Here is a 27,596-nt window from a genome sequence, read left to right on the forward strand (position 1 = left end):
AAAAAAAAAAAAAAAAAAAGGGACAAGTATCTATGAAATGTAGATGCTGAGCAGGTTATTCAGCAGCTTGTGAATCCATCCAGACCTGAGGTTTTGATCAAAGCCAAATAGTTGCAATTGCTGTTCAATTCCCTGAGTGACAATGAATAGCTTAGTCAAAAATCATAGCTCCAAAATCCAATAAACTTACAGCATACACAGAAAAAGCAATAATATGGATGTTTCTGATTTCTGAAAACAAAGCTACTAATTCAGGTTATATATTCACCTTGCTCCTAGAAGCGAGYTGAGACTGTTTTATTTAAACCTTGTGTTTTAATGTTAAAATTACTGATTAATATATACATTGCTTTTAAGCTAATAGTTCAGATATGCTAATTTGTAAAAGTTTGCAATCATATGAAGACCTGGGTGTAAGAGTCTCTCATCACTATCAGGAATAGGTTCTGCTAATGCTGCGCATAATGGGAGATTCTCTAAAGTTCTCCCTGTTTTCTATATTTTCAAATCGAAAGCTCAAAAAAAATTAGAACTTAGGGAAATTCAGGATTTGTTAGCAAAGTGCCTGGCAGGCTGAGAACCCTTTTTCTTCCAGAGAGAGCTATACGAAACTGCAATCTTCCATTTACAGTATAGCATGGACAAAATTCAATTATACCCACGTAAAGGAAGCGAACACTCACAAGAAAAAAATGATGATCCCTGACCACAGAAAGAACAGCTCCTTTGAGAAAAGATTAAATCAATGTACTTAACCTTTACATTCCAGAAGACTGCCAAATTGCCTCACTTTGGCAGGGACACTTGTGTAAACAATCAGCAATTAAATTAAAAATCTGGAAGATAAATCTAGATGAATTCCTTCTGGAAAAATCTCCTGTAGATGTAACTCAAACACCAGCAAAAGGAAAGATCACTGTAGCAAGGGCAATGAATCTCCTGGGTGTCCCCCCTCACACACATGCCACCGGCTGACTCCAAGCACACCCAAGCACCACGCTGGCACGCGCAGGCGAGCTGGGCCGTGCCAACAGGCCCACCACAACCAGCTGCTGCAGCCCCTTCTCAGCAGCGTCCAGCTGAGACAGCCCAACCGGCTGCCTGGGCAGCGACACCCCGACTGGGGGAGGCCTCACAGGGGCTCCAGCTCTCTCTAGGCTACCCGGGGGCCTCGCTGAGAATGGGCCCAGGCCCTTCCTGTGACATCTCAGCACAGTTCAGCATGAACCATCTGAAGGAGTCCCCTKGTCGGGAAGTCCATCCCAGCCAAGCACTGCAATCTATAGGTGAGAACRATGACCTTTTAAAACCCTTTGACTCCCCCAAAGCACATCTGATGACAACCGCATGCAACTACACTTCTGCTACCCCAAACTAGTTGTAGCGCTGCTTCTACAAAGCAGTTCGCTGTGTCATGCAGACATGCCCATAGTTTTAAATCAAAAAATGAATTCAAAGTTTAACCTGCTAAGTAGGTTCAGCTGACTGGGAGATCAGCACTCCAGAAGATGGGATTTTGCTCTACTGCTTCTGTAGTTCAACATTCCACTCATCTAAGCTTCACTTAAGCGGTTGATTGAACTCTTTCCAGAGACTTAAACATGCTAGACAACAAAACTATACCTCTTATCTGAAGAATTTCCCAGTTAACTCAGTTATTAAGAGAACTAGCAAGCAACTATGTAGGCAGAATAAGAGGACAACAAGATTGTTTCTGCATGCAGTTGGATGGGTTTTAATTTTAATTCTTTCTCAAGTACACACACTGGCTATTCTGCTCTGAAGGCTTTATAAGAAATCAAGACAGTATTTTTATCTCTCTTGTCTCTCCTGTCAGCCACGGGACACAAGGCAGTGAAGCTACAGAAAGCACCTTTTGGGCACACGCTCCCAAGAATGAAAGCAAATCTTTATAGCTGCTGCAGTATTGTTGCAATGGGTTTGATGAACATCACTACCTCAGGCTTCCTGCCAGCTGTCCAGAAACAGGGGCCTTGTGAAAGCCAATCACCAAGCTTGCGCTTTGTCCCTCTTCATAGCTTTTAAACCACTGGAGATAAGGATTTTTTCACAGCACAGGGGTAACAGCCTTTCTCTTCCCTTTGTTCAAGCAACAGCCTCGAGGTTAAGGCCAAGCCTCTGCCCCCAGGGCACAGGRAGAAGCTGCAGCCATCTGAGAGATCTACATTTCACCCAGGAAAAGACCTCAGGCCACTAAGTAACACTCAAGAACCTCCTGTCTCCAACAGCAGCACAGACCTGGGTAACACTCTACAGGCAGGGGCTAGAAGGGCCACTATCAGGAGGTCCTTCATACATTAGCGTTACTGCATAGGCTGTAGTGACAGGCTCACTGTGTCTTGAGGGTTTGGGCCTCACAGTGTTTCTTGGGCCTCTCTCACAATTCAGCTGCTTTGACTAAAAGTCAGAKCTTTGTCTTAGGTCTTCTCCCTCTAAATATGCCATGAGTGGAAGGTACAAAACTCTGTTTTCTCATTAGCTTATCGCACATATGTAAGATCTTAGCACACACACTGTCCGTCTATTTTTTTTCATGAAAAATATATGCCCAACTGTGCAAATACAGTCCAGGGCAAGTTATTTCAATTATCAGGCCTCAATCTTTTAGAGCAAACCCTTAAGAAAAGTACCACTTTACACAGGCACTAGTGCTTCCATAGCTCCATTTTAYATCTGGTGGACATGAGACAACTGGAAACTAGATATGCTCCTGCCCAAGTCAAAGGATATTTTATGGCCAAATACGTTCTCACTAGCTTTCTGGCAGAGATACTGGAACTACTGCTGGCTTGTACGTGCCTGTATTAGCAAGTGGTGTGCATAATGTTCCTACCACATCTCTAGCTGGAACACCTTCCAGCTGTGACTTCTGCCATTGTAGTCAATATACCTTTAAAAGACCGAGGTGGAAATTTTCATGAGAGTCTGAGGAAGAGAGTGGTCATTTAACTGTTAGATTTCTTCTGAAATTTCACCTCAATTAATTTTGGTTCCAGTTCAAGCAGGACAGCATACAGAGTCAAATCATATTCTGAGTATCAGAAATGGTATTGCTAATTTAAATTCTACCATTTCTAATTACTGATTACTGCTTTGGTCACTAAGCTAGAAACCTCATTTCCTTTATATTTGTCAGCCAGATTAACAAAGCACAGAAGGTCCTGCCTAGTCCTCCGTTCATCTTCACCCGTAGCTGTCCCTTAGGCATCTGCCTCTGCTGCCCTGACTTTCCACCACACTCATCTCACACGGACTGAATGCTGGCTTCAAAAACGCAGACACTCCATGTCTCTGAAAGGGCAGTTAGAGAGAGGCTGCTAGGAAAAGGAAATACTTGATTTCCACTATACACGGAAATTCCTAAGTCAGATAGTTGTATTATTTATCTTGTTTTTTTTTGTGTGTGTGTGTATGCACATTGATCATTAAACTTGCTGKTGACAGATTTGCATTACTGAGGTATAGAGTAAAACTCAGCTAGAAAATGCAGCTGTGCAATACAGACAATAGCATCAGCAGTAGCACAGCCATGACAATTTTCTTCTTTTTCAGAGCTAATATTATACGAACTGATATAATTATGAAAATAAATCCTGTCATCACCTCCAAAAGTTAGATTTGGTACAATTTTGTTGAGAGCGAAAAGGATAAGCCTTGCAGACAGATAATAAACCTGGGCTCAGCAAAGCTGTGAGTCTTCTGCCTGCACCTTCTCTAGGAAGGTGCACAATAGCACACAAGAAAGTAAATAAGTTTAGGGTAGGTCTGGGAGAGAGTGAGAATCTACTCGAATCTCCTTCCCCTGAGAAAGCCTCTTTTCCTTTTGTCACCATCTTGCTCCTGGTACTTAACAAGGAGAAAAGCTGATTGAGAGGAAGAACAGTAACAAAGCAGGAGCTATCTGAAGAGGAGGCAAGGAGGGTATGTAGAGAAGTGGCATGTTCTCATGCTCGTTATCTTCTCACCAAATGAAGCCTTCTTACCCACCTGTGCATTGTTCTCCCCCAGCTGCCCTACTTCTGTTTATTATGTAGCATTCATTAACAGGTTCTAGGGATAGCAATTGAGAGTGAGTAATTATCTCCCTAGCAAAAAGAATAAGGGTCAGATTCTTAAAGGTGACTGCTGAATGTCTAAAAAGAATAGAAATGAGAAAAACAATTAGGCTTTTTTGGCTGCTTGGTGCTTTCCCCCTCTCTTCCCCCAAAAGGCCTGGATTTAAAGAAAGAGATAGACGTTGTTTACATTCTAAAAACGTTCTTGGCCTTAGGTGTTCTTGGGCCTAAGCCCAAAAAGCCCAAGACTGATTTTGATGGGACACTCAAGATTTCAGAGGCTCCATCCTGTCAGCTCTCCCTTGTGGAGGTGTAAGTCCATCAGACCCGCTCTGCGTGTTCCTCACCCAGAAACCACAGGCCTGTATCAGCAGGGGCTACTTGACTACATAGAAATCCAGCTAGACGACAGTGCCAAAGGATTCCCAATACCCGTGCAGAGGTGGCCGGCAGCCAGTGCAGCCCTCAGCCCTGGGCTCCGGCGAAGGGCGAGCAGGGCGCAGCGGGCGGCAGCAGCCGGGCCCGGCCACGCAGGCCCCAGGCTACAGGCAGTTCAGGAACGGCCTTTTCCAAAGTGCTAGCATGTTCTGGGTATTGAGTTACCATTTACTTCAATTTGTAAATACCAGCAAAGAGGGTTTTTAATGTGATCACATCGGTTTTAAGCTCTGAAAATCTCCTCGGCTTGGCTGATGTTATTACTGCCCAGAGTCCCTGTCAGGGTATCTTCACATTTTTGTATCACAGTTATTTTTTTTTCCCCGACAGAAGCATGCTCTCTTTGAACAAAGTCTTTTCCAGGATACTGAAAGCCTCCCTGTTTTTTTAATCTCACTGAGCTCTGATATTTTTGCCTTTTGCCAGAGATATCTGGCGAAGGATTTCCATATAGTTTCTTGGAACACATTCTGTAGGTAATTCTTCTGATGCAATTATTTCTTTTTTATTCCTCGGGTTCTCTGAACAGGCTTTCTGCTTAGCTAGGTGAGGGTAAAATTCCATAGGGAAGACTTTTGCATTCTTTCCCTGTGAAAGAAACGTCCTACTGCCAGTACCCAAGCACAGCGCATTTTAGGGTACCTACATGAGTGAATCAAGTACTCGGCTAAAATATGGCTTTTGCATTAGAAGCATGACAAATTAATCGGGATATGGGATATTATATCACTGCTAGTAGCTAAACAGGGAATGTTGMATCACCATGAACTAACCAGGAATGAAAGATAAAATATTAGATGAAGAATTCAGAACACTGAAACCTGTGTTTTGGCAACAACTTCCACTATTAATGCCTCAGAGATGCACTATATGTTTTGGATTATTTTTCCATTAGCCAGTAACTGGATTTTTTTTCTTGTTTAATTCAAGAATTTCACTCCCTATAGCTCATACCTTGGAAACAGCAATCACAAAGAGTGAGAAAGGGCACAAGTCAGACTCAGGTTTTTCTTCCTTTGTAATGCCTCAGCATTTCTACGTGTATATTGGGGGTATAGCACCTTTCTACCAAGCCGTTCACTCACAGATGTAAAAAGATTGCATATATCTGCCAGTCCAGAGAAGTAATTATCCCAAACAGGCACATCAATGTTCCTCCTCAGAGTGAAGAAGGTTTTATGCAGCATAAGTTTCACTATGGGGTTTTATAGGAAGAAAAAAAAAAAAAATCTGTCTAGGCTCATCATGGAAATCATGCTTGAATCGAGCCAGCAGAGCTACAGATTTGCACTGGCAGAGCCTTCCAGATTCCAGCGCACAGATCAAGTTCAAAACAGTGGTTTATAATGCCTATTAGTAAGAAAAGCTAATTATGTTTAGCAGGCAAAGATGGGATGGTTTTTTTCCCCAAGAAATAAACATGTTTCCACCAGGTAATTGTTAATGTTGTTCATGCCCTTTTAGCCTCATTTATATTCTATAGCCAGGGGAAAAAAAAAAAAAAAAAAAAAAAAACCCCACTCACAAATTATTATTCTGCTCGCTGGCTAGGGACTGCTGTGCGGCACAGGGCAGTGGCCACAAGAACACTACAGAACCCAGCAGCAGTGCAGTGGGTAACACCAGGACACACTTCACAGCTACTTCAGTAGGTGCCAATGGCAAAACAAGGCTGGGAACTGATTCTTGATCACTGGCAGTGCCCACACATTGGAATATTATGTGACCAGCAGTTTTAATAAAAATCTTTGCAACTCCAACAGCACAACTTTGTTAAATAGTTCTTTATCGAAATGCTATTCACTTTATTTACTGTCTTCTCCTTCAACTACCAAGTTTTACTGTGATATAAAATGATTTATGGATTTTCTTCCTTGGGATTACATTACCCTTGATTACAAGAGATTCAGAAATGCAAYACTAAGGCATTAATAACCTCAACAACATGACAAATCTTAATATTTATGGTGCAGTTGAATCACGGAAGGATGGGCCACTGTACAAGGGACAATAGGAGYATCCTCTGGATTACAGCCAGCTCATAATTCATAAAGTAGCATAATCAGCCAAAGTTAATTTGTTTTGATTAATCATCTGCCAGAGCCTGTGAGTTTGTGGCTAATTGTTCCATTCTTAACTGCAGAATGGACTGGAGAACAATGTGCAGCCGTATGCCAGGGAGTGGGAACACGAAGCAAAGGCACAAGCACATAATGAATGGTTCACATTAGATGCTTGGTTCTTCTGCTCACAAAGACGTGGTGAAAACAGCTTCAGAGAGCAGCAGGCCTAAGTGATAGATGATAAAATCCTACACCACACGCTCTTAGGTGACTAGACTCACACTGGACACACATTGGTTTGTGGAACAATAGCTTTGAATGCGGAAGAAAGGCAAGCAGGATCCGACAAAAAGGTTAACTCAGATTTAAGAAGTAACTGACTGAGGCAGCARGTGACTGGGGAATGATGAACGGGCAGCAATATAAAACAGATACCTTTCATTAAAGATGGAAAAAATGGGTTTAAAAGGATATTGCAGAGCAGTTCTAGTGGTTATATCGCTATGCTAGTGGTATAAATTGAAGGTCTGTTGCTACTGGCCTGTGTGAGTRAAAGACTGACTGGCTCTTGGTTGCCACAAGAATCAGTGCTGGGACCTCACCAGAGAAGTCATCACCCTTCCAGATTTTTAAATAAAATTACTAAAAAATACATCTTTAAAGAAAAAAAAAATCTTAAAAATGCAAACATAGAAAATCAAAGACTGTCACATTTACACATGACCAACAATACGGTCATAGTCTATGACTCCCTCTATTGCAAATAAATAACAGTGTGTCTGCAAATGAACATGGAAAAAATGAAGATGAAAGCTAGCTAAACATAATGTATTTAAATTCATAAACATAAATTCATGATATGTTCTGTGCTTGGGCTTCCCCTTTCCATGGCAAATGAAGACTTGGAGAAAAAGGAAACACGATACCATAAACATTTTCCAGTGCCAACAAATAAAACAATTAAAATAATGACAGGAAAGGACAGCAATAGTTAAATTAAACCTTTAAAAGAAACACCAAAGTTAGGATGACTGAAACATAAATAACTTGTTCCTAATGCTATTAGATTCTTTGTGGATGAAGACGCAGAGTTAAGAGCAGAGAATGAACTGGCACCAAACCAAACTAAACCARCGACATGGGGAAATACGTATCCTCCTTCCATCTGAAAAAATCCTAGAGACCCAATTCTACATAACACCATAAAAAAGGAGTAGGAAGAACACTTTTCTAGTTCACTGTGAACATGCTCCTRGAGGAAAGCGATAGAGATTGCTGAGCTGTTCCGAGTACTGAAGTGAGGAACTGACACATATAAGCAGAAGCTGGCAGCAAATGGCAGTCTATATATTAAAAGGTAACATTTTCCTGTTAGGAGGTAAAAATCATGGTCTAACAAGTCAGTCAACTAAGCAAAACATTGCTAGCGCTATAACTAATCACAACAAGTTAGTATTTGCTAGAGCTAATTTTGAATACGTGAACAAAGGGAGGCATTCCAAACTTCATCACAGCACCCTAATCCACCAAAAAAATCACAGGTGTCATCAAAGAAAGATTCATTYCTGTAAGCGTATCAAAGAACTGGGCTCTCTGTACCAAACACTTCCTTGCTTTTCTTTATGGATGCCCATTGCTGTGAGCAATGGAAGCAACACACACCGTGATGAGGAATTTACCTCTTGGGCCCGAAATACATACCAGAAAAAAAGAACCACCCACCCCAAAACAAAACCTTAAAACAAAACAAAACTTTAATTGCAGTTAACATTTTAAGATTATGCTGGATACATAATATTCTCCCTTCTTTCTGCCTCAAATRTCTTCCCTGTTTATGATATTACCAGTACTTATTTTATTTCCCCCTACATAGGGGAATGAGCTCTGTGTTTTTAGACCGGACATACCACACAGTAGAAATAGAAAAGAAAAAATCAAGATGCAACGTCAAGATCATTTCTGGGCCCTCAGCTCACTCTGAGCAGGGGCAATGTCCAAAGGTTAATGTGGCTACTCCTCAGGTGAATGTGGCACACAGTGCAATAAAGCACCGCCTCACTACGTCCTTTTACAAAGCTGTGCACTTTGCACATGCCTGCAGGTGGTCCCTGGAGACCCCAGAGAATTGTCTGTCGCCCTGATGTGAAGGAACAGCCGTTGCGGGCACCGCTTGCCCAAGAACGCAGCGGTGGCAGGAGAGCAGGGGGAGCTGCCACGGACAAGCTGGCAGAGCCGGGATGCAAACATGACTTCGCCAGGACATCCGGGGTTCAGAAACGGTTTTTAGTGTGCTTTTTAGTGCACATTTCCAGGAGTGTGATAGTTGAGATGACAAATGCACTTCGGAAGCACCTCTTGCTATCACTGCACTCTGCTCTGCTTTGTATCATGGACTGGCCTCAGAGCACATGAACTGGACTCCTTTTAAACAAAACTAAGCTGAAAGAGGCACTCCCAGCTCTATCTAACTCACTTCCCCCACAAACAGGCAGTAGGTTCACAGGACCACACTAGACCTGGCCCAAAGTAAAAAGCCAACAAACCCTGAAACGTACAGTGTGTGTCAGATGCTCAGTTCCAGCTGTTCTGCTCCACATAGCTGCTCCCTTTGGTCCATGCTACTCACTAAAGCAGCTGTGCCTCCGGTGTTCCAGACTGCAGCCGCTACAGTTGGTCTATCACAAATGCAGTAATGGAGAGATAAATTACAAACACGCAGGGAGGAAGCTGCACAGATTGTATTAATGCTAATCAAACAGATACTGATAAATCTCTAATAAATCTTCTGATTAAGAATAAAAACTTTTAATTTCATTCTGCTATTCTCTTAAACAAAGGGCCAGCAAGGAAACAAAAGCAATGCTTCGGATAAATCTGAAAACTATTCTGCTGCTAGGTGGCTGGAAAGCACAATACAAATACAGAGTATAAGCAGAACAAAGTTTTTGACATCATGGTTTAGCATCACCTATATATATTTTTCATCCTTCCTTTAAAATTGACTGCTTCATACCAGTGCAACTGCATTCTGATATCTGGTACAACACYTATGACAGTTACACACACATACTCCAACGCTCAAATAAAAAATCTTGGCACTTGCGGCAGAATTGCCAATCTCAGCAGATCCAGTGTCTAGCAGAAAGAGGAAATGAAAAATGACTGTTATGCAATATCTATAAACACTCACTACCTCTATCCRATGCCCCAGCACCCATTTCAGTCACCTAAATCTGAAAGTGATGAATTTGYGATGTGCTCCGTGTTGGTACGTAACAATAAACCACTCGCATGTGCGCCGAGGGCTGGGGTTTCATGAATCATTAGGCTCGTCAGCAAGTAGATGTCTGTCATTAACTACAGCTTGAGCTGCTAGGAGACAAAAAGTAAAAAGAGAATTTACAAGACTGTGCCTAGGTGACATTCATCAAAGCCCTAGGTTCTGAAGTTTCATCTATGAAAGCAGGAACCAAGGTCCTGCACAGAGCTCCCAGCAGTCACAGAGGGTCCCCCACAGAACAGGGGTTTCTTGCAGGTCCACAGGGGTGCAGGTGAGGACGAATTACCCTAAAGGGGCACTGAACAGCTGCCCAGGTGCTGTACAAACCCTGCCCAGGAATTGCCTCCTTACTGCTTTTAGCCAAGTGCTACAACTTTTCCCAGTAAAGAGAAAGTGTCTTCAGCTCTGCTTCACAGTACAGACAACCATGAATGGAGTATCCAAAAAGATGTTAGAGATGCGTCCTGTGTGATGTGAAAACTGGATTTAAACGCAAGTCCATTAGGGCTGAAAGTAACACAAAACAGTTAATTCTACTGTGAAACTTAAAATGAAAAAAGGAAAATACAGTTGAAAAGTATACATAAAATATCCGTACACGTTCTCAAKATAACTAATAAATCAGTACAATACATAAAATAGTGAAGTATTTCTTTCTAATTAATGATCACATAATCTAATAGGACTTTATATATATATGCAACTGTATATCTGTAACGTGATCACRAAAATCTTTGTGTACACTAAGAATCAATTTACACTATAAAATATGGGAGAGTTTTATAAAAGAAAACTTTTACTGTCTTTTAAAGGCCAGAAATGAAAGAATCAGTAGGGTGATAATGTGTCTTCAAGTTTTTTCATTTAGAAAAATGCTATTTTGTACAAATACTTCCAATCTCAGGTAGAGAAGGTAAAATTCTGTTTACTATGATGTTTACATTGTTTTTTTTTCCATATGCATCAGTCACTTTCTGAAAATTGTCTTTGACCACCTAACACCTGCCACAGACGTCACCCAAGCGACAGCACATCGGAGCACATCGGGGCAATCACAGCCCATTCAACACGCACTACTACTACTCCACAAGCAGGATGTCACTGCTAGGATATTACCCACRTAGTTTCTGTTTCCATGAGCCAGGCTGTTTTTAAATGAATTTTTCGGCCTGTTACATGGTGATCCATGAGGCTGCATTTACAGTTCCCAAATGCTTAGGCAATACCAAGCCCTTGCTCCAGTCCCTCAGATCACACAGCTCCAATAGCCTAGGGTAGGCGAAGTCATCTAGAGCCATTTCTCCCCATTTCCTTGCTTTTTCAAGTAATTTCTGTAAAGTATGAGCTGAGTGATAAAGTTAAATGTGCAAAGACAGTCCAAGCTCCAGCAGCAGCCCTGGTATTTATAGTCAGCCCTTAGTAAGCACAAATGAATCTATGGCTTTGACATTGAAGCCACCTCTTTATCAGCTTAAACATTTGAAGATGCRCAGATTAAGACTTCCTATTAATTTAATATAAGCCTCATAAACAAACTCTCCTAAATTATCACCACCTGCTAATTGACAAGTGCCTGATTTCCCTCCTCTGTGTGCGAGACTCCAGACCTCCCCATGTCTGAGCACACACGAGATGACAGTTTTAAGCCTACATGACAAAACAGTGACACAGTAAATGTGTCAATCACAAGATGATTGTCATGAAAACATAAACTGTTTGCCACTTAATAAGCTTGTGTTTTCTTAGAAATACAATGTGTTACAGCTTGTTTCCATGAAAACACATGGTTAGACACACATGGTTAGAAAACTATAAAATATTTTCCTTGATCTAATGCACAATCTCCTGCAAAACGCACGCTGGAAACGGAGGAGTTGGGCATTCACGTTTGTATTAAATAAACTATGACCCATAGGCAGTAGAACTATTTTAATTTTTTTAAAGGTTGGGATAAAGGTGTTTTGGAAATTTCTTTTCTATAAAAGCATCTAAGGTCATCAATGCTTCATTTGATAATGCAAACCAGAGAAAGACAGACAGAACATACTTAAGGTGCTTCAAGAGAACTGTATCACCTACTGGCAAATAGACAGATAAGATCCTAGTCTCTTTCCTGACTGACATTAATCTCTGTATAAAACAGTAAAAGCCAACTAAACACAGTGTGCAGTACTACTTAAAGCACAAAAGAGAAGCTCTTCTGCTCTGCATTGAATAGGATCTTCTGTCACTGCAATCAGTGGAAGTTTTGGTCCTGATTTCCAAGGGTGCATCATTTCCCTCTCTTCCATATACCGCTCCTGCCTTTGCTCATCTCTTCTATTTGATGGCAAAAGGTTGGTGAAGAAAAACAAGAGTGTAACAAAYGACGGCAAAGAAAATAAAGTAATTAAAGGATGAGTTTACAATTTGTTTGGAGTATGGAGAGTGTGGAACTTAAGTGAGCAGATGCTACTATGTGCGATTCCTCCCTARGAATCTTAAGAGCCTTTCTAAGCCTTTTTGCTCCCATCTCGCAAGCTGGCCATGCATCTTGACATGATGCATCTAGGGAGCCCTGACATGAGCTACGAAGGTGCTGGAGGGAAGCACATGGTCAAGAGCTTTAACGAATCAAACCTCAAATCTGCCACTGTTCAGCACTTGTTGACCTGCCTCTATGTAGAATTTGTTGCTCCTCTTATCTGTGTAAATGCAAAGAATGTGCATGTAACAGTTACACAAATGGGAACCAAGTCATTTCCTCTTTTTCTTCTCTCACTCCACAGTGATACAGTAGACATATAACCTCAAAACTACTTGAAAGAAAATGTGTAGCAAATACACACAAAACTATGAAAGAGATTGTCCACTGACCTGTTCAGTGATTATGAATTGGAAAACAAACAAAAAAGAAACTGAAAGGAGAAGAGATTAAATTGTTCTATAACTATTTAAATAGTCAATTAAGAACTTTTTTTCAGGATTTATCATACAGCAATGAGCTAACCTAATAAAGGGAATGGTTATTTTTGGCTATGCCATTCAGAACTATCAGACTGAATTAATCTCTTTTTTTTCTTTCTTTCTTTCTCTCCTTTTTTTTTTTGGCTTTGGGCAAATTATTTTTGCACCTGGTAATTTACCCATTTAGTAAGAGGTTTTTTTTTTCTTTTAATAACACTTGCCTAGAAGAAAGATTTTCAGTGAGCATAAGCGAAAGGACAGGAAAGGGAATAATAAGAATGGAAAAAACACAGGTTCTACAGTCCTTGTACTGAATACTGAGGTTTCTCAAGACTTGCTCAAACTTCAGCAACGGGAGGGGTCCAGATGAAACCAATGCTATTTGCTCCCAAGCCAAGCTTCTCTGTGGCTCTTTTCCAAAGAGCCCTGTTAGAAATGGCCGGGGATATTCTGGTGGCAAGAGCCTTTGTTGGAAATTATGAACTTTTCAAGGACAAAACACTATACAGGAATTTACATTACAGTTGGACCAAGGATKCGGTTTCATATTAAAATCTGCTCCCAAAACTACTGACAGAGAGGTGGCRAAGTGTGTGAACAGGATATGGGAATTTAAGGTCCAAGTATCTGAACTCTCATTCTAGCCCAGCTCCTCAAGCCAAGTCACCACCATCTTCCATGAAGGAATGTTCATTACACTACCAAACCTGCTCTGAGTTAATAGGGGCTTTTCTGACCTTCCCCCTGAAGACYGCAGAAAAAAATGTGATTACGTCAAGGCAATATTTGCTGAAACATCAAAAGCTTTGTACAAGAGGAAAATTATTTTCAACCAACCTTTAGTACTCTGCACATAAAATATTATCTCTTTGGATGACCACTTGGCTTGCACTTTTCTTCAAAGACCAGGCAAGCRTGCAACACAGGGAGGGAAAAAGGAAAAGGGGGTCACGGTAAAAGAAATGTTAAGAGTTTAAACAGGAAACTTGCCTTATCTATAAAAGTTGTCTCTGCAGCCAGCAAATATCACACCTACAGATCTGTTAAGTAACAGTAACAAAGATAAGGAAACAGTTTCTTCAGACAAACACTGGTGGGAAGGATGGTTATCAACTGATGACTCTATCTAAAAGGAAATCACTATACAGCTTTGGTCATATACTGGCTTTCTGAAACCAGAGGTTTCCCTACTCTTGTTGCACAGAGATTAAATAAAGCCTAATTTGAATTTCCAGCAAACTGCAAGAACACCACAAGTGCTGTGAACTGCCCTTTGAAGTCAGTGGTAAACACCTCAAAAAAGAGAGGAAATGTGCTCTGAGGGTGTGTCTAGCCTGTTGTTCAGCAAGTCACATTGTTGTAATTGTTTAAAATAACTTGCTGCAATTGATATTATATTTTAATCTTGAACAAGGACCTATCAGACATGGGCTGGAAGCTAAGTCAGATAGCAAAAAATTCCAAAATAATATTAGTTCTTGCTGCAGAGTTACTGTTCTCTTTTTCAAGGCTTCRTGCCCAGTTAACAATTCACATCTCTAATTGACTGATATTCATTTTGCAGCAACTTATTAAAGGCTCAGTTCTACTTCCATTCAAGTCAAGCATTTTACTATTAGTGGCAACAAGGCTAAGACAAGAAGTTCACTCAATTCCCAATTACAATTCCTTAAAACCACAGGTTTTGTTTAGGTGAAAGCCAATTCCTTGGCTAAAGTGAACAGTGAATCCCAAACCAGGCAATACAGCAATTCAGGGCAAGGWAGTAACAGATTTGTATTCAAGACCAAAACGAGGTTCTCCAGCTATAGTGTTATCTTTAATAAGGGGAGAATCATCCTAGAATTCAAAGGTGTTCAGATTAGAGGATGCAATTTTGGYACTTCTCTTTCTCTTTCCATCTATATATGTTTATGTGCATATAAAACATATTTAAGAAAAATATATGTCAATATTGTGACACCTATTTCGATATGTGTGCTAATAACCACAGATGTATTTGCAATATCATGCACATTTTAACCATGCTTTTACAGTGCACGTGCAACTGACTGAAAAATAAATCATTATATATATTCTACTATATTATACATACTATACTAAAAGAACACCAGAAACTATGCTTTCCTAAACTAGAMTTTCATTTTAATGAAGAATTTCACATACATAATATATATGTGAGCATGTGTTAGATAAGCAGATGATCCTCTTCTAACCTCATATATATATTATAATGCAAATGTGGAGGTCGCTTATGTATTCTGTCTGAAAGTTGACCCAAACTATCTGTCACCTCAATGCCTACTATGTGGCAAGTCTTTTTGAAGATCTACCTTCATCATTCTGCCCCTCCAAAATAAAGATACAGCACTTTGTTAGTATACTTCAGAACTACTCAACTGTCCTGAAAAAAAAAATAAATAAAAATAAAAAAATTGACTTTTAACAAGTCAGTTTCCCAAATTCCATTAGGATCGTATTTAATTTGTGGCTAACCTGTTTGGGGTTCTGATTTTTCTAACCAAAAATTTTTAGTCCCTTAAACTGCACTCAGAGGCTGCATTAATTCCTATACTTCCATCACGTTAGGAGACTTAGGAGGACCAGGAAAATTGTTTTTAAATATGAGTTTTACACATTGTCATAATTTGGTCATAAGATTAAGAACAGACTAATCAGTATGGGTTGGAGAGGCTAAGTGGCTTGTCACAGAGAGGTGCCTTTGATGTTGCCTGCATGAAACTCTGCCCCTCAAGAGGGTGAAAATTTAACAATGCCAGGTTGATCTTCTCAGAGAAAAGCTGCAGTAGCTACTGATATTTTTACTGTCCTAATAAGGTATCAACATACATTAAAAAGCCTTTTTTTCAGGTTCGATAGCTGTTTCAGAATAGGGAGTGCACAAACCTAACAATGCGTTGTCAAATAAATGAGTCTATTAGGAATGATGGAATCAGTCACTGGACTCAAAATTTAGATAATAAAATGTGCTTTTTTGGTTCAGATAGCAACCTTGGAGATGTCCATATGACTCAGCTCGTTTTAGTGTCATTTGAATGCAGCCTTACTATAACAAAAAATGCACTGTTATTTAAAAATACATGTCACGAAGTGAAAAGAATATGAGGAAAAAACTCTAACGATAGATTATTCTCAAACAGCTGAAAAAGAACATCTGTAATGCTGCTCACAGGAATAAACCAAGTCCTTTGGGAGCAGACTTATGACTCCTGTATAAATAGGCAATCAGACCCAAAGATCATCATTAATCCTAATTTTATACTTGTCCGAAAATGAACACTGGGCTATATTTGATAACAATCCATTCACAGAAATGGCAGTGACTTTAGGAACTGTTTAAACCAAACTGACACAGCCTTGCACCAAAGTGGTGCAAGGAAACTAGTGAGAACCTCCCTTCAACCTCCAGAGAGATTGAATAGTCTTTGGAGGATGTCACCATCATCGTTTAGTAAGTGCAACCATCTCTTAAAAAACATTCCAAGGAATGCATTCAAATGGCTTCCAGTGTGCTGGTATTTCTCTGTATATATAGTWAGGGCTACCTAGTCGCGGGCTATTTGGAGCCAGAATATACCATACGCACTCAATCCAATCTCTGTGATAACATATTAAAGAAGAAACTCAGGAGCAGTAACATGTGCTATTTGTTTTCATGGTGATTGCATTGCAGCACAGCCAGAATTCAAAAGCAGGCTTAGAGAAATCTGAAATACCAGTTTTGTGGTACAAAAGCCCCCTTCTAAACTGCTGATTTTTAACTTGGTGGCTTTGTAATCACTAGTGTTTTCAGAGTTGGATTAGAGTCTTAAAGTTTGGAGAATATCCTGTATTTTGAAACTTCTGTTCAGCCCACAACATCTTCTGTGACCAGTGACCACACCAAAAACRTGAATGACTGTCCTTATAAAGCTGGAAACATTAATTTCAAATAAGCGTTGTCTTAAAGACATGAGATTTTTGAAAAAAGGAGGGTATTTTTTCTTGCTAGTATTGTAGGGGCTGGRGAAGGTTTGTTTGCTTAATCAGAACAATGCCAGCAGCGGCAGGAGGACTCAGATCAGACCTGGGCTTTTCTTCTAGAAAGCTTTATACAAGTGACCTTCATGACAACTTCAGTGCTTCTGACACCAGATGACAGCTCTTAGAAATGAACAGATGAGAAAGAAAATGGTACAAGATGAAATTTCTTGGAAACTGTAGGAATTTCTTATAAGAGAAGAYTGTAGGCATTCCTAACTTACTGCTTAAGTCCACAAACAGTATAAATTTAGTTTAGAGCTTTTAACATGCATCAACAAGACTATCAGAATTTATATGTTTAATGTCCAAAATCCAACACTCTCCCAACACCTCATCACTCCTTACAACATTAACTCCATAATCTTTTAAATATGGACAAGAAAGTTTCTGCCCAACAGCTATACCTCCCAAAAACCAGAGAAATAAACGAAGTGTGAACAAAATCTGAATTAAATTTTTATAAGCTCTATTAACATGTATTACAGGTGTGGAAAGGGACAGGATTTACCTTGGACAAACATTTGCAAAATTTAAGACTACTTCATGGTTTTTTGCATTTCCTAATAGAGGTTGGTAGGTAAGCGCAACTCAGAAGTGCTCAGTCTATAATCTAACACACACATATACATTTTAGTTCTTTGTGATTAACATTTTGCAAATGCTCATCAGCTTTTGCTTGGAARAAAAAAYAAAACAAGAACCCTTGCATCTGTTAGTTGTTACAGCCCACAGTCACATCTAGCTGAACGCTGCTCTATTAACATAGAGAGCATTATCTGAGACCTGACAATAGCTTAAAGCTCTAGAGATGCCCCAGGGATGTCAGGCRGCACTTAATTGCCTGCACACTCAGCCTCAGAGAAAGGTTCTTTCCATACTCGTGCAAAGGACCAAACAGGCTGTGTCACAGGCATCCACATCAAATGGGAAACTGGTTCACTGCTCGGGCCTACCAAGGAGAAAAGAAAGAGTATCCACAATATTTTCGCCAAAACTTTGGCATAAATCTCATGTTCAAATACCATTATATTATGCTCTTACTCGCAAGCCTGCCTGAAACATTTTATAGTCCTTAAAATTTATTTTCCTGCCCTCTCCCGATGAGCAGGCTGAATTCCTCACTCGAGCATGTCGCGCTCCRTGGCCCAGTCCCCAGCGTCCTGGCACGCAGGGAACGGGCAGCCCTCCCTCCCTGCCAGGCCACAAACCCCTCACACCCACCAMGCTTCACCCTGCAGAGGGTAAACTGATTGATTCATGATGATGGCACCCAAAACKAATATTTTACCGGGATGGCTTCATAGTTGAACTAAAGGTACAATATATAGCTGTTGATGAACAAGTTTCCTTTAGCTCCAAGGGAAAAAAAAATCACGCATAGCAGTAGTTYGGTAAAAGTTTTAAAGAGCAGAAAAGCCCTAGATAGCTCTCTTAGGCGTCTTCGTCAGGGCAAACAGTGCTTCAAGGACAAGCAGGAAAGTAGCTGCTATTTGAGGCAACTTCATTATAAAATCATTTTTAATAAGCAATCTGAAGAGAGGGAGTGCTCTTGCAGAGAAGCCCCCAAGGGATCTTAAGGCTGCCCAGTAAAATTATTAGGAGGTTACACACAGGGGACCAAACAGCTATTTTATTGGCCTCAGGGGACAGGGTTTAGTTTTCACCTGTTCTTTTCAGGCCTTGGTGCCAACAGCAGATCTGTTAACCATCACTTTTCTGCAGAATCCTATTTTGTGAGGAAATGTATCATTTACTTACTTGAGCTGGCACACAAAGCACAGGAGGGGAAGCACACTAAGTACTCACATCCTAAGTAATTCCAAATCACATTAGTAAAAAATAACTAACCTTTATTTACTATTTAAATGCAGTTAAGCAAAATAACCTACTCAAAGAAATCCTTGGTGGTGAGCCCTATGACTATAAATACAACGTGTAAAGTAAAATTAAAGAAAATTATGAATTCAGATCTTGAGTTTAACTGAAGTTGCAAACCTCCATGTGCTTTTGGAACTGTGGTGAGTAACAATTTTAGGATATTTTGACATCTTAAAAGCTGAAAAAATGTTTCCTGTCCCAAATCAGCCCCTCACTTTCTAACAAGCAACCTCCTCTTTAAGCAAGTGCTTGGAGCCAGGGATCTGATTTGAGACTGGATCACAGGCGTTCTCCTTTTTGGCTAGCCGTGCTACAGCAGTTGGGGAGACACAGCAGGCTAAGCTGCAGCCACAGACTCGGGGCTTGCCGGGGCGCTGGGGTTTTATTGAGACACGGCCKGTATGTCCCTCCAGTGCGAGGCCCCTCGCTGCATACACTGGGCAGGGCAGAGCCACCTAAGCTGCTCAAGCGTCGCTTAAACCTTCCCACTGCAGTGTAAATCTGCAACATGAATCCATCTTTCAGCTGGGATTTAAGCCTTGCTAAAGCCCCTCCTTAGATAGCAGCACATACCACAAGTTGGGTATAGGAACACTTGCTCACAGCTCATCTTCAGGAATATGGGGCTTAACGTGGGAAGAAGGGGAGCTTTGGGATAGCTGCTTGGTTTGGGATTTCGGATGGCACAAGGGACAGGTCACTTCCACCCTTTGCTCCCATGTCACTACACAAACAAAATGCTTTTGTTCAGCAAGCGAAGGTCATTCAGTTCCCCCGAGCTGTCCAACAGGAGCTCATGTCCTTCGTAGCAGTGCCCAGCTTTGGAAACATTCCTAACCACCACCATCAACAAAATAATAATTTCAGTGCAAATTGGCATGTTTATTCTGAATTAAAACTGGCTATATCAGATTCAGAAACAAAGGAATATTTAATTCAATATGAAAGGAATTCATACAGAGATGCCTATTTAAGAAAAAACTACTCTAGAATAACTATTTTATTAAATTGCCAAAAGTAGAAAAGTCTGTAATATGAAATAGCTTAGATACTGCTACAAAGGGGTTTTAATCTATGTAATCCTTTGGTATGAGTATTTTCTGTTAAGGTGGGATATATCTTAGGTATAAAAATTAGAAATACACCATGATGAAAGTGATACCCAAGTACATCGTTATTTTCATTACAAGCAAACAGACCTATATTAGTCCACAGATCACATATAGCCAAAGTCTCGCTGCTGTTCCCTCACAGTACTGCAGAAGCACAACCTCCAGCCACCGGAGGTTTATGGTAGTATCAAGTATTAACAGGCAGTGAAACAGAATCAAAAGGAAGTGTCAAACTTGTGGCAGCTCAAACAGCAGGTGACAATAAGTGGTAATACACTGAAATGTGAAAGGCCACCTGTCCAGTCTAGATTGCGTGGATGAAGTACCAGCACACTTTGAACACCATTTTGTAGCTGCCTGTAATGTCTGTCTCCCCCTTAAAATATTTAGAAAAAAATAGTGGCAAAGAAGCAAAACTAAGAAGTTCCATTAGCAATAAGACAACTTTATTAAAAGGGCAGGAGAGAGACTGGACTGGTGGATCTTTCTCTTCCATCTCCTGTGAAAAGTCACGTGGTTTGGGTGCAAGAATCAAGATACTTGGCTGTCTATCGCTGGGACTACCAAAAAATAGGTTTTCCTCTCCAAATGCTGGTAACAGTCCAAGTGCACAAAGCAGGCAGCTGTCAAACAGTTTTGGAGTCAGCTCACAGATCTCATGCAACCCACATTGACAGTGATTGGTGGGTGTCCCTTCACTGCAACACTAGCCCTAGTGAGGAGAGCCTAATCATGAGCAGTAGAGTCCATGTCACCCAGGAGAGAGTTACCTACTGAGGCCCCTGGATCCTCACTTGTTTTTTGCTCATGTACGTCTCATTAGGAGCAAGAGCTCCTGATTCTTTCGCGCTGCATAAAACCGAGGCAACCTACAAGCTTCCTCCAGTGTGTTGTGGCAGCTGTTGTATGGCTTTCAGGCGACACGGCCAGAAAGCAGCGAGTGCTGCTGGCACTCACTAATCTTGTCTGCATCCTCGGTGCAAGGAATCTGGGTCACTGACCCAAATAAGAGCGCGAGCTCTAAGCCATCCCCACCGCGGCCGCCTGCAATAACCTCTCGGCTCTAACGCGAGAATTTTGCCAGCAGACAGGCCCAAGTTCAAGCAATGCTTGAGTGCAGTTCTGGGCTAAAACAATTAAAAATATGCTGCATGTGTAAACCGGACTGGTTTATGTAATTTCAGACTAGTCTTTACATCCTGAAAGTAAAAATAGTAAAAATGTATTCTCAGGCAAGCTTATTGTGTCACAAATAAGTGCCCAAGTCATGCCCAAAGTCAACATGACTTCTGAAAAAGGGTTTGCATTAGTTGCTTCAAGAAAGAAATCCATGCAATACTTACCTTCAGAAAATACTTAGGCAAAAGGAACTTGGAAACAACCACTGGAATCTAAAAACAAATTCAGCACTTCCATGGAAGGGTTGCAAAGCCCATGTTATTTGCTCTATTTTAAAAATAATTGAGGAACAAATAAGTGAATATACCTAGATCTCCATATAGATATGAAGTCTAGTTGTGTAATCAAACTCCTTTAAAATTTTTGACTGCCATTCATCATAATTGAAACAACTAGAGGGAGAAGGTTCCAATACATCAAGAATTTGGGTACATAAGCACAAGCCTTCTGGGTACATAAGCAGGAAATGTCTCCTTATTTTATTAGGTAGTCAAGTTAAAATTCATTAAAGAAAGTCAGCACCCAGGATGCAAAGATGATCTAAAGCAAAATAATGTGATTTTAACTTTGCTATAGTTCTCACAATGGGCTAGTAGAGACCATCAATCTCCTATGCAAGAAGCAAGGTAAGCTTTAGATTCAAAGGTGAAATACTACATATTTGAGGACTGGGTTTAAACCCAGGTCAGGAGATATTAGACACGAGGTCCTCCATAACCTTTGGATCCCAGAATTTCAGGTCTTTTTGCTCACTGATAGAATGATGCCAGTGTGAATCTGCAAATAGCCTGAAGCTGCRCATATAATTTAATGTAGACTTTGAAAACTTTTCCATTAAGAACACTGAATGCAAGAGGAAGAGTGTTGTACTGAGAATATTAAACTATATAGGACTAACGAAATGACAAAAACACCAGAAATAACACTTTGTAGAGAATATGAGATAGGAGTTGGCCTCTAAGATCTGACTTAACTAGTCAAAAGGTTATAAAAGAGGATGACTAACTGAAAGTTAGCATGTGAGCCCAAGAGAAAACAGATCTATAGACAGACAGAAGGTACATATTTTTACCTCAAAATCTGAAAGCAACATTGCATATTTAGATAGATGAAATTCATTCTATTAGTGCTCCTAGAAAGAGTATTACAATCTTTACTCGAAAATATAACGGTTTGTAACTCTCAAATTCTGAAACTGAGAGGATATAGATAAAATGAGTTATACCAAGAAGAGTGAAAACCTCTCCATTTTTTTTTTTTTTTTTATTTAGCTAGTTAATTATTACTAACCTATGGTTCTCCAACACTATATTGAGTGTTCAGGAATACTCACTTACTGTTTGAATCAGAAACGACCTAAACACCTGCCCTAAGCCCAGTAGTTCAATGTCAACCAACAAAGCACATTTATCGAAGACTGATGCCAGGATGGGGTTAAGACAAACCCCAAACCCCAAACAATAAAGCTGTGGATAACAAAGAAGTGAAGACAGAACTCTCCTGACTTCAAAACCGATGCAATAAAAGCGGCCATTAGGATGATGTCTGAAAAGGGTCAATCTGATGCTTCAGATGCACAATGGATCAAACTTTCTCTCAACATGCTAATTAAATCAAAAGGTCATTCCAGTTCCTAGCGGACATAAGAGCTGCATAACAGCTAATGCTCCTAGAAGCCATGCATCGGAAACTTGCAATGACAAGACTTCATCCAGGTTTCTAAGCAGTACTGCAAACAAGATATGTACATTTCAAAAAGCATTTTTAAGAGTGTTTTTGACATCTGTTTACAGATATCCTACTCCTTTTCATTTGTATATGTTTTAGAGTGATAGGGGTGATAAGCAAAATCCAGACAGAGAGATTTGATAGAGGAAAAACTCAGCTAGTCATTTGCAGTTGATGAGTTTCACAATTCAACAACACAGATTTGATCCATAATTTTCTTATCAAGAAGTTTATAGATTTTTTTCATAGTATTCCAAAACTATGTATTTTGATCTTTTTGTTATACAACAGTAAGATCGGTGCAGAAAAAATGTGTTTTGTGTGACGTCAAGATATCGAAGTTGCACAATTTACATCAATCCCTGCTCTACATGAACCAGTCATAACACGGATCAAGTCTAAAAAAAACTTCAACCAGAAGTGGATGAATCCTCTTATACATTTTTTTTCTGGCAAATATTGTCTACATTTTCATCATGCCAATTACTACATGTTGCTCCTTCTACTTTAATCCTTACTTAATGGGAAAGCTTATCTTCCCATTACTCAAGGAACTTTCCCGTTCATGCTTCAGGGGCTGCATGAAAACTGATTAACAAATTGGGAAACTTCTCTTTGACAGTTCTCTTAAAATAGCACAAATTAATATAGAAGATGCTGGGACCCTACTTTCTGCCTTAACTAGATTGAAGGCCATAGATAATGATCAATACTGATGTCTTCATCAATATAGTTGATGAATATGATGAATGCATTTTTTTTCCCCTTTTTACATGCTTTTAAAATAGTTCACCAAGATAGAATCCACTGATATACATGATGAGAATGCTTTAGTAGCCTGGCATGGCTTAAGAAAGCATTTCCCTATGTTCTTTAGGACCGAGGCTACTGTTTTTCTTAGTAAGAGTATGGAATACTGCAATTGTAGACGTGGCTCTCACAGCAGGTCAGCTGCTGTATACAAAATATATTGGCTGGTTTCTGCTGGTTTCCAGGTGGGGTAGAGTGCCACAAATGACCATTAGCAGTCACTAGCCTCTATACAAGAGAGGCCCAGGACTGAGCTAGTGTAAATACTGAATTACTTACCACCTCTAGAGAAGGTGGTCGCTCCGGGCCAGGGTTGAGCTCAGGGGCAAGGCTCTGCAAGGAAGCTGTCTGTACAATGCCTGGCCTGCGGATACACAGAGCACTTCAGTCTCCTGTCCTGTCAATCTCAGTCAGCATGAGCTCAAATATTCACCAAAAGGCTAAGGGTCAAATTCTGCCCTCAGATCCCTACGTGTAGCTCGCATTTAGGACAATGGTAACCATATATGCATACAAAGAAGATCTCATTTCCACCTAGGAAAAGGAGCATCATCAATGCTTATGACAAGGTTTATGACATTCAATATTTGCTTCAAAACTCCAATCAATCAGCTTCTCACGTGAAGTTCTTACATCAAATAGCTGTATATTATACCTCTGTAAAGCAAGATTTCTTAAGCWGCACACGATATCAAAGTGAAATTTTTTCATTACACGAATTCTTTAAAAACAGGAATGAAATAAAAATGAAACTAATGTAAGATATTTTATGACACCACTTTTGCCCCGTGAAGATGTCGAGAACATAATTTTAATGCATATCCCTATTAAAATGCATATATCATTTTCAGTTTCGTGCACTGTACCATCTGTTTTGTTAGAAACCCCTTCTCAAACTCTCATAGCCTCAGCTTTCTCCTGTTCCATGAATACTTGAGATGACAGGCAAGTGCAGTTCCTGTGCTACCAGATTTCCAAACCTTCACAGTATCAAAAGAAGCTCAGCATCTCTCTCCTCCAGCTACAAAGCAAAACATTTTCTTGGCATTGTACGGATACAGAGTAGCTCACTGCAGAGTAGATAATGGTGTCTCTGAAGAAGGGGAATCMGAGTAAATGTATATGCAAGTCAGGGTACGCATCCACATACACTTCCAAGGTTGTCAYATATGAGGACATTTTATCTATATAGTTGAGAGCAAAACAGCAGCCCTCTCATTTCTACCAAGGCTTCCTTAAGTATATGCACAAAATGATCCACCTTACAGCTTAATGCACGGTAACAGAAGATTTTCAATTAAATAATCTTTATATATATACACACACACACACACACACACACAAAATTCATTCATACTGTATATATAAAAGTCATAAAAACATATCCTCCTCCTCACTTGTGTTTTCTGAATACACTACTTACCAACTAGGTGTAATGTATGCACATAAGAACAAGGAATTCTGCCTTTTTTCTTCGTATCTTTCTTGTCCTATGACCACACACACACACACCCCTGCGCACTGGTTCAGAGGAGATTTCAAGCCAGGGCTGGCATCACTCTAACACAGATTACCAACTGGAACACTTTAAATGGAGCCTTCTTACACCAGRCAGACACCTAATAACCTGGGACGCACAACACATCACTGACACAGATCCCATTTGCAAGAGAAGGACAAATCAAAAGATGTTACTTACATGTATGAGTCTTCTTTGTTACAGAAATACCTGTAGGGCAGAAAAGACACYAGTGTTAAAGTGATCACCATGTAACTTGTATTAACACACATTTCATTGTTCAGTTCTTTTCACTTCAGACACATGGCAGTCTTGTAAAGGAGAAACAACGATGTGCATGGTAGAGTTAGCAGAATGTCCCTTTGTTGCATGCAGGCTTGAACCCTCTATTTTCTTCTAACACACCCAAAATAAAAGTTTCAGTATGTATAACTTAAATTTTGTGGTTGGAATACCTCCCTACAGGTGCTGCTTTAACAGAAACCAGGGTAAAAGGAAGATACTACAGTCCCAGGGAAGCCCTCTCATTTCCCCTAGTCAAAAATTTTCCCACCCTCCTATCAACCAGCCCACATCAACCTGCCCAGACAGAACAGATTTGAGCAATACCCCAATTCATTTGCTGTTATTAAGTTCAAGTAGGTCTTTGGATACAAGCTGTGGCTTATACTCATTAAAAGCAAATAAACAGCTCTCTCAATGTTAAGTATTATTTGCCATAATTTCAAGCCAGATGCATGCATCTCCAAGCTGTTAAATATACAGTTTCTGAAGTAATAAAGATGTTTTAATGCTAGACAGGCATGTGGCAGCAATCACCAATAATGGCCCAGTGCCATGGAAATTTGAGAGGCATTTTACAGAGAGCGACACAACGAACAGAACTAGGCAAAATACGTAATAGTGAGGAAAGATAAAATTAACTCTGTTAAATGTCATCTGAATTCATGCTTGAATATAAACAATATTGTCTCTGCTGCTTTAGGAAATAACTGATGCTGTACTTGGACCTCTCAGTAGTTAAGTTCCATTCTCCTTGGGGGGAATTTTATAAGAAGGAAAAGAGGATACTGGAAGTTGCACAAATATTTGAAGCATTTCATCTGTGATTAGGCCTGTAATGAAATTTGGGAAATTGTTTTGCTTACTACTTATTAAAGAAAGACAGACCTGTATCTCCTTAGCTACCCTCCTGCTTCTTTAACCGCCTCTTCCAAAAACACATTACTATAGAAAAAGCAGACTTTTATTTCAGGATTTTTACTTTGTTATGGAATATCTCAGGGGAAAAAAAAGTAGGTTATAAGAACTCAACAAATGTAGATAGTTTATTTGCAAATTTTCAGCTAATTTCTAAAGTCAACAGTTCTCAAAGCATCCATGTTTTTGGCATATACATACATCCATACTGCCAACTCCTATTATTTAGATATCAGGTTTACCCTGATAAATATCACAAAGATTCATACATTAAATTACATTTGCATTACTGTCTGCTTTTCRGTTTTCAATGATAAAATTCCACAAGTGTGAGGTTTGCAGCCTTTCCTTCCTGCAAAAAGAGCAGTTGAGAGCTTCCAGGCTTTGGTAAATGAAGTCCTGAGCAGTTCCACTGAGTAATTCAGTAAATGGGAAATATTGGTAAGCAATTTACAAAAATATGAATACAAAAAACTTRATTTTGAATGTATACTTAAATTTGAAAGGTCTCAACCAAAATGTGTAAGCTCCTCATGCTAGGAATTAGGGTTCTGGCCTCAAACTGTGCAGCCAGATTAAACTGCAAGAACAAAAAGAAAAAAGCGTAACAATAACAAACCCATTAAGTTATGTAAGTAGCTATAACGCAGTTCAAAGTCACCCTGTAAAGCTGTATTTTGCAAGAGACCGTTTTCTTTGATTTTCATCCCAACTGAATTCCTACTGGAGTGGCTGAAAGACAGGAATGGGTGTCAGAGGTGGGTGTATTTCCTTGTGCTGTTAAGGAACAGCATCCCAGTCCCTCCTCTAGCTCCCGGCTTTGCAGTAGAGGATGCAGGTGCACGGGAGGAACGTGCTGAGGAGGGGGCTGCAGGCAGCAGTCCAGGCAGGGACCGGCTCCCTCCTTCGGCCAGGGCGGCAGAGAGGATGCAGCTTGAATGCAAGACAGGTCATGGCAACCCGAGGGGAGGGATGGGCTGTGTGTTTTGAGGGCAAGAACAGGGGCAGAGGCAGAGAACACCAAAGCATCCACGCTGAAGCTGGATAAATACCACTTAAAATGCGCTGTCAGTACCTTGCTCTTTTTGCTGTACGCACTCCTCTTTCTAGGTCTTGCCAAAGGTCTGCTGTGCACCCCCTTGAATTTTAAATGGCAGCCCTCCCTAGGACCAGTTGTTCTCCCAAGGAAGAACGTTTTTGCCTTCGCCTGATGCCTTGCAAGACGGGGGAACAGCAGGCACTGCTCTCCACAGCCTCTTCCGTCGGGACACACTGTCCTAGCACTTCCCTGGCAGGGCCCTCCCGTGTCCTCGCCTCTCCGGC

The 27,596-nt window shown here is 40.3% G+C and overlaps 1 protein-coding gene across 1 annotated transcript in view; it reads right to left on the minus strand.

Annotated features, from left to right (window-relative positions):
* Positions 1-27,596, minus strand: part of RORA (RAR related orphan receptor A) — a gene marked incomplete at its 5' end in the record, with an annotated part of 250,994 nt that overhangs the window by 76,360 nt on the left and 147,038 nt on the right. The window contains one exon of the mRNA XM_026052806.1: positions 25,254-25,283. Within this exon, the coding sequence (XP_025908591.1) occupies positions 25,254-25,283 (30 nt within the window). The remainder of the gene's footprint in view (positions 1-25,253; positions 25,284-27,596) is intronic.

Source organism: Nothoprocta perdicaria, unplaced genomic scaffold, assembly GCF_003342845.1.
Source record: "Nothoprocta perdicaria isolate Ctin4 unplaced genomic scaffold, notPer1 scaffold_113, whole genome shotgun sequence".
In the NCBI taxonomy this organism is placed as follows: domain Eukaryota; kingdom Metazoa; phylum Chordata; class Aves; order Tinamiformes; family Tinamidae; genus Nothoprocta; species Nothoprocta perdicaria.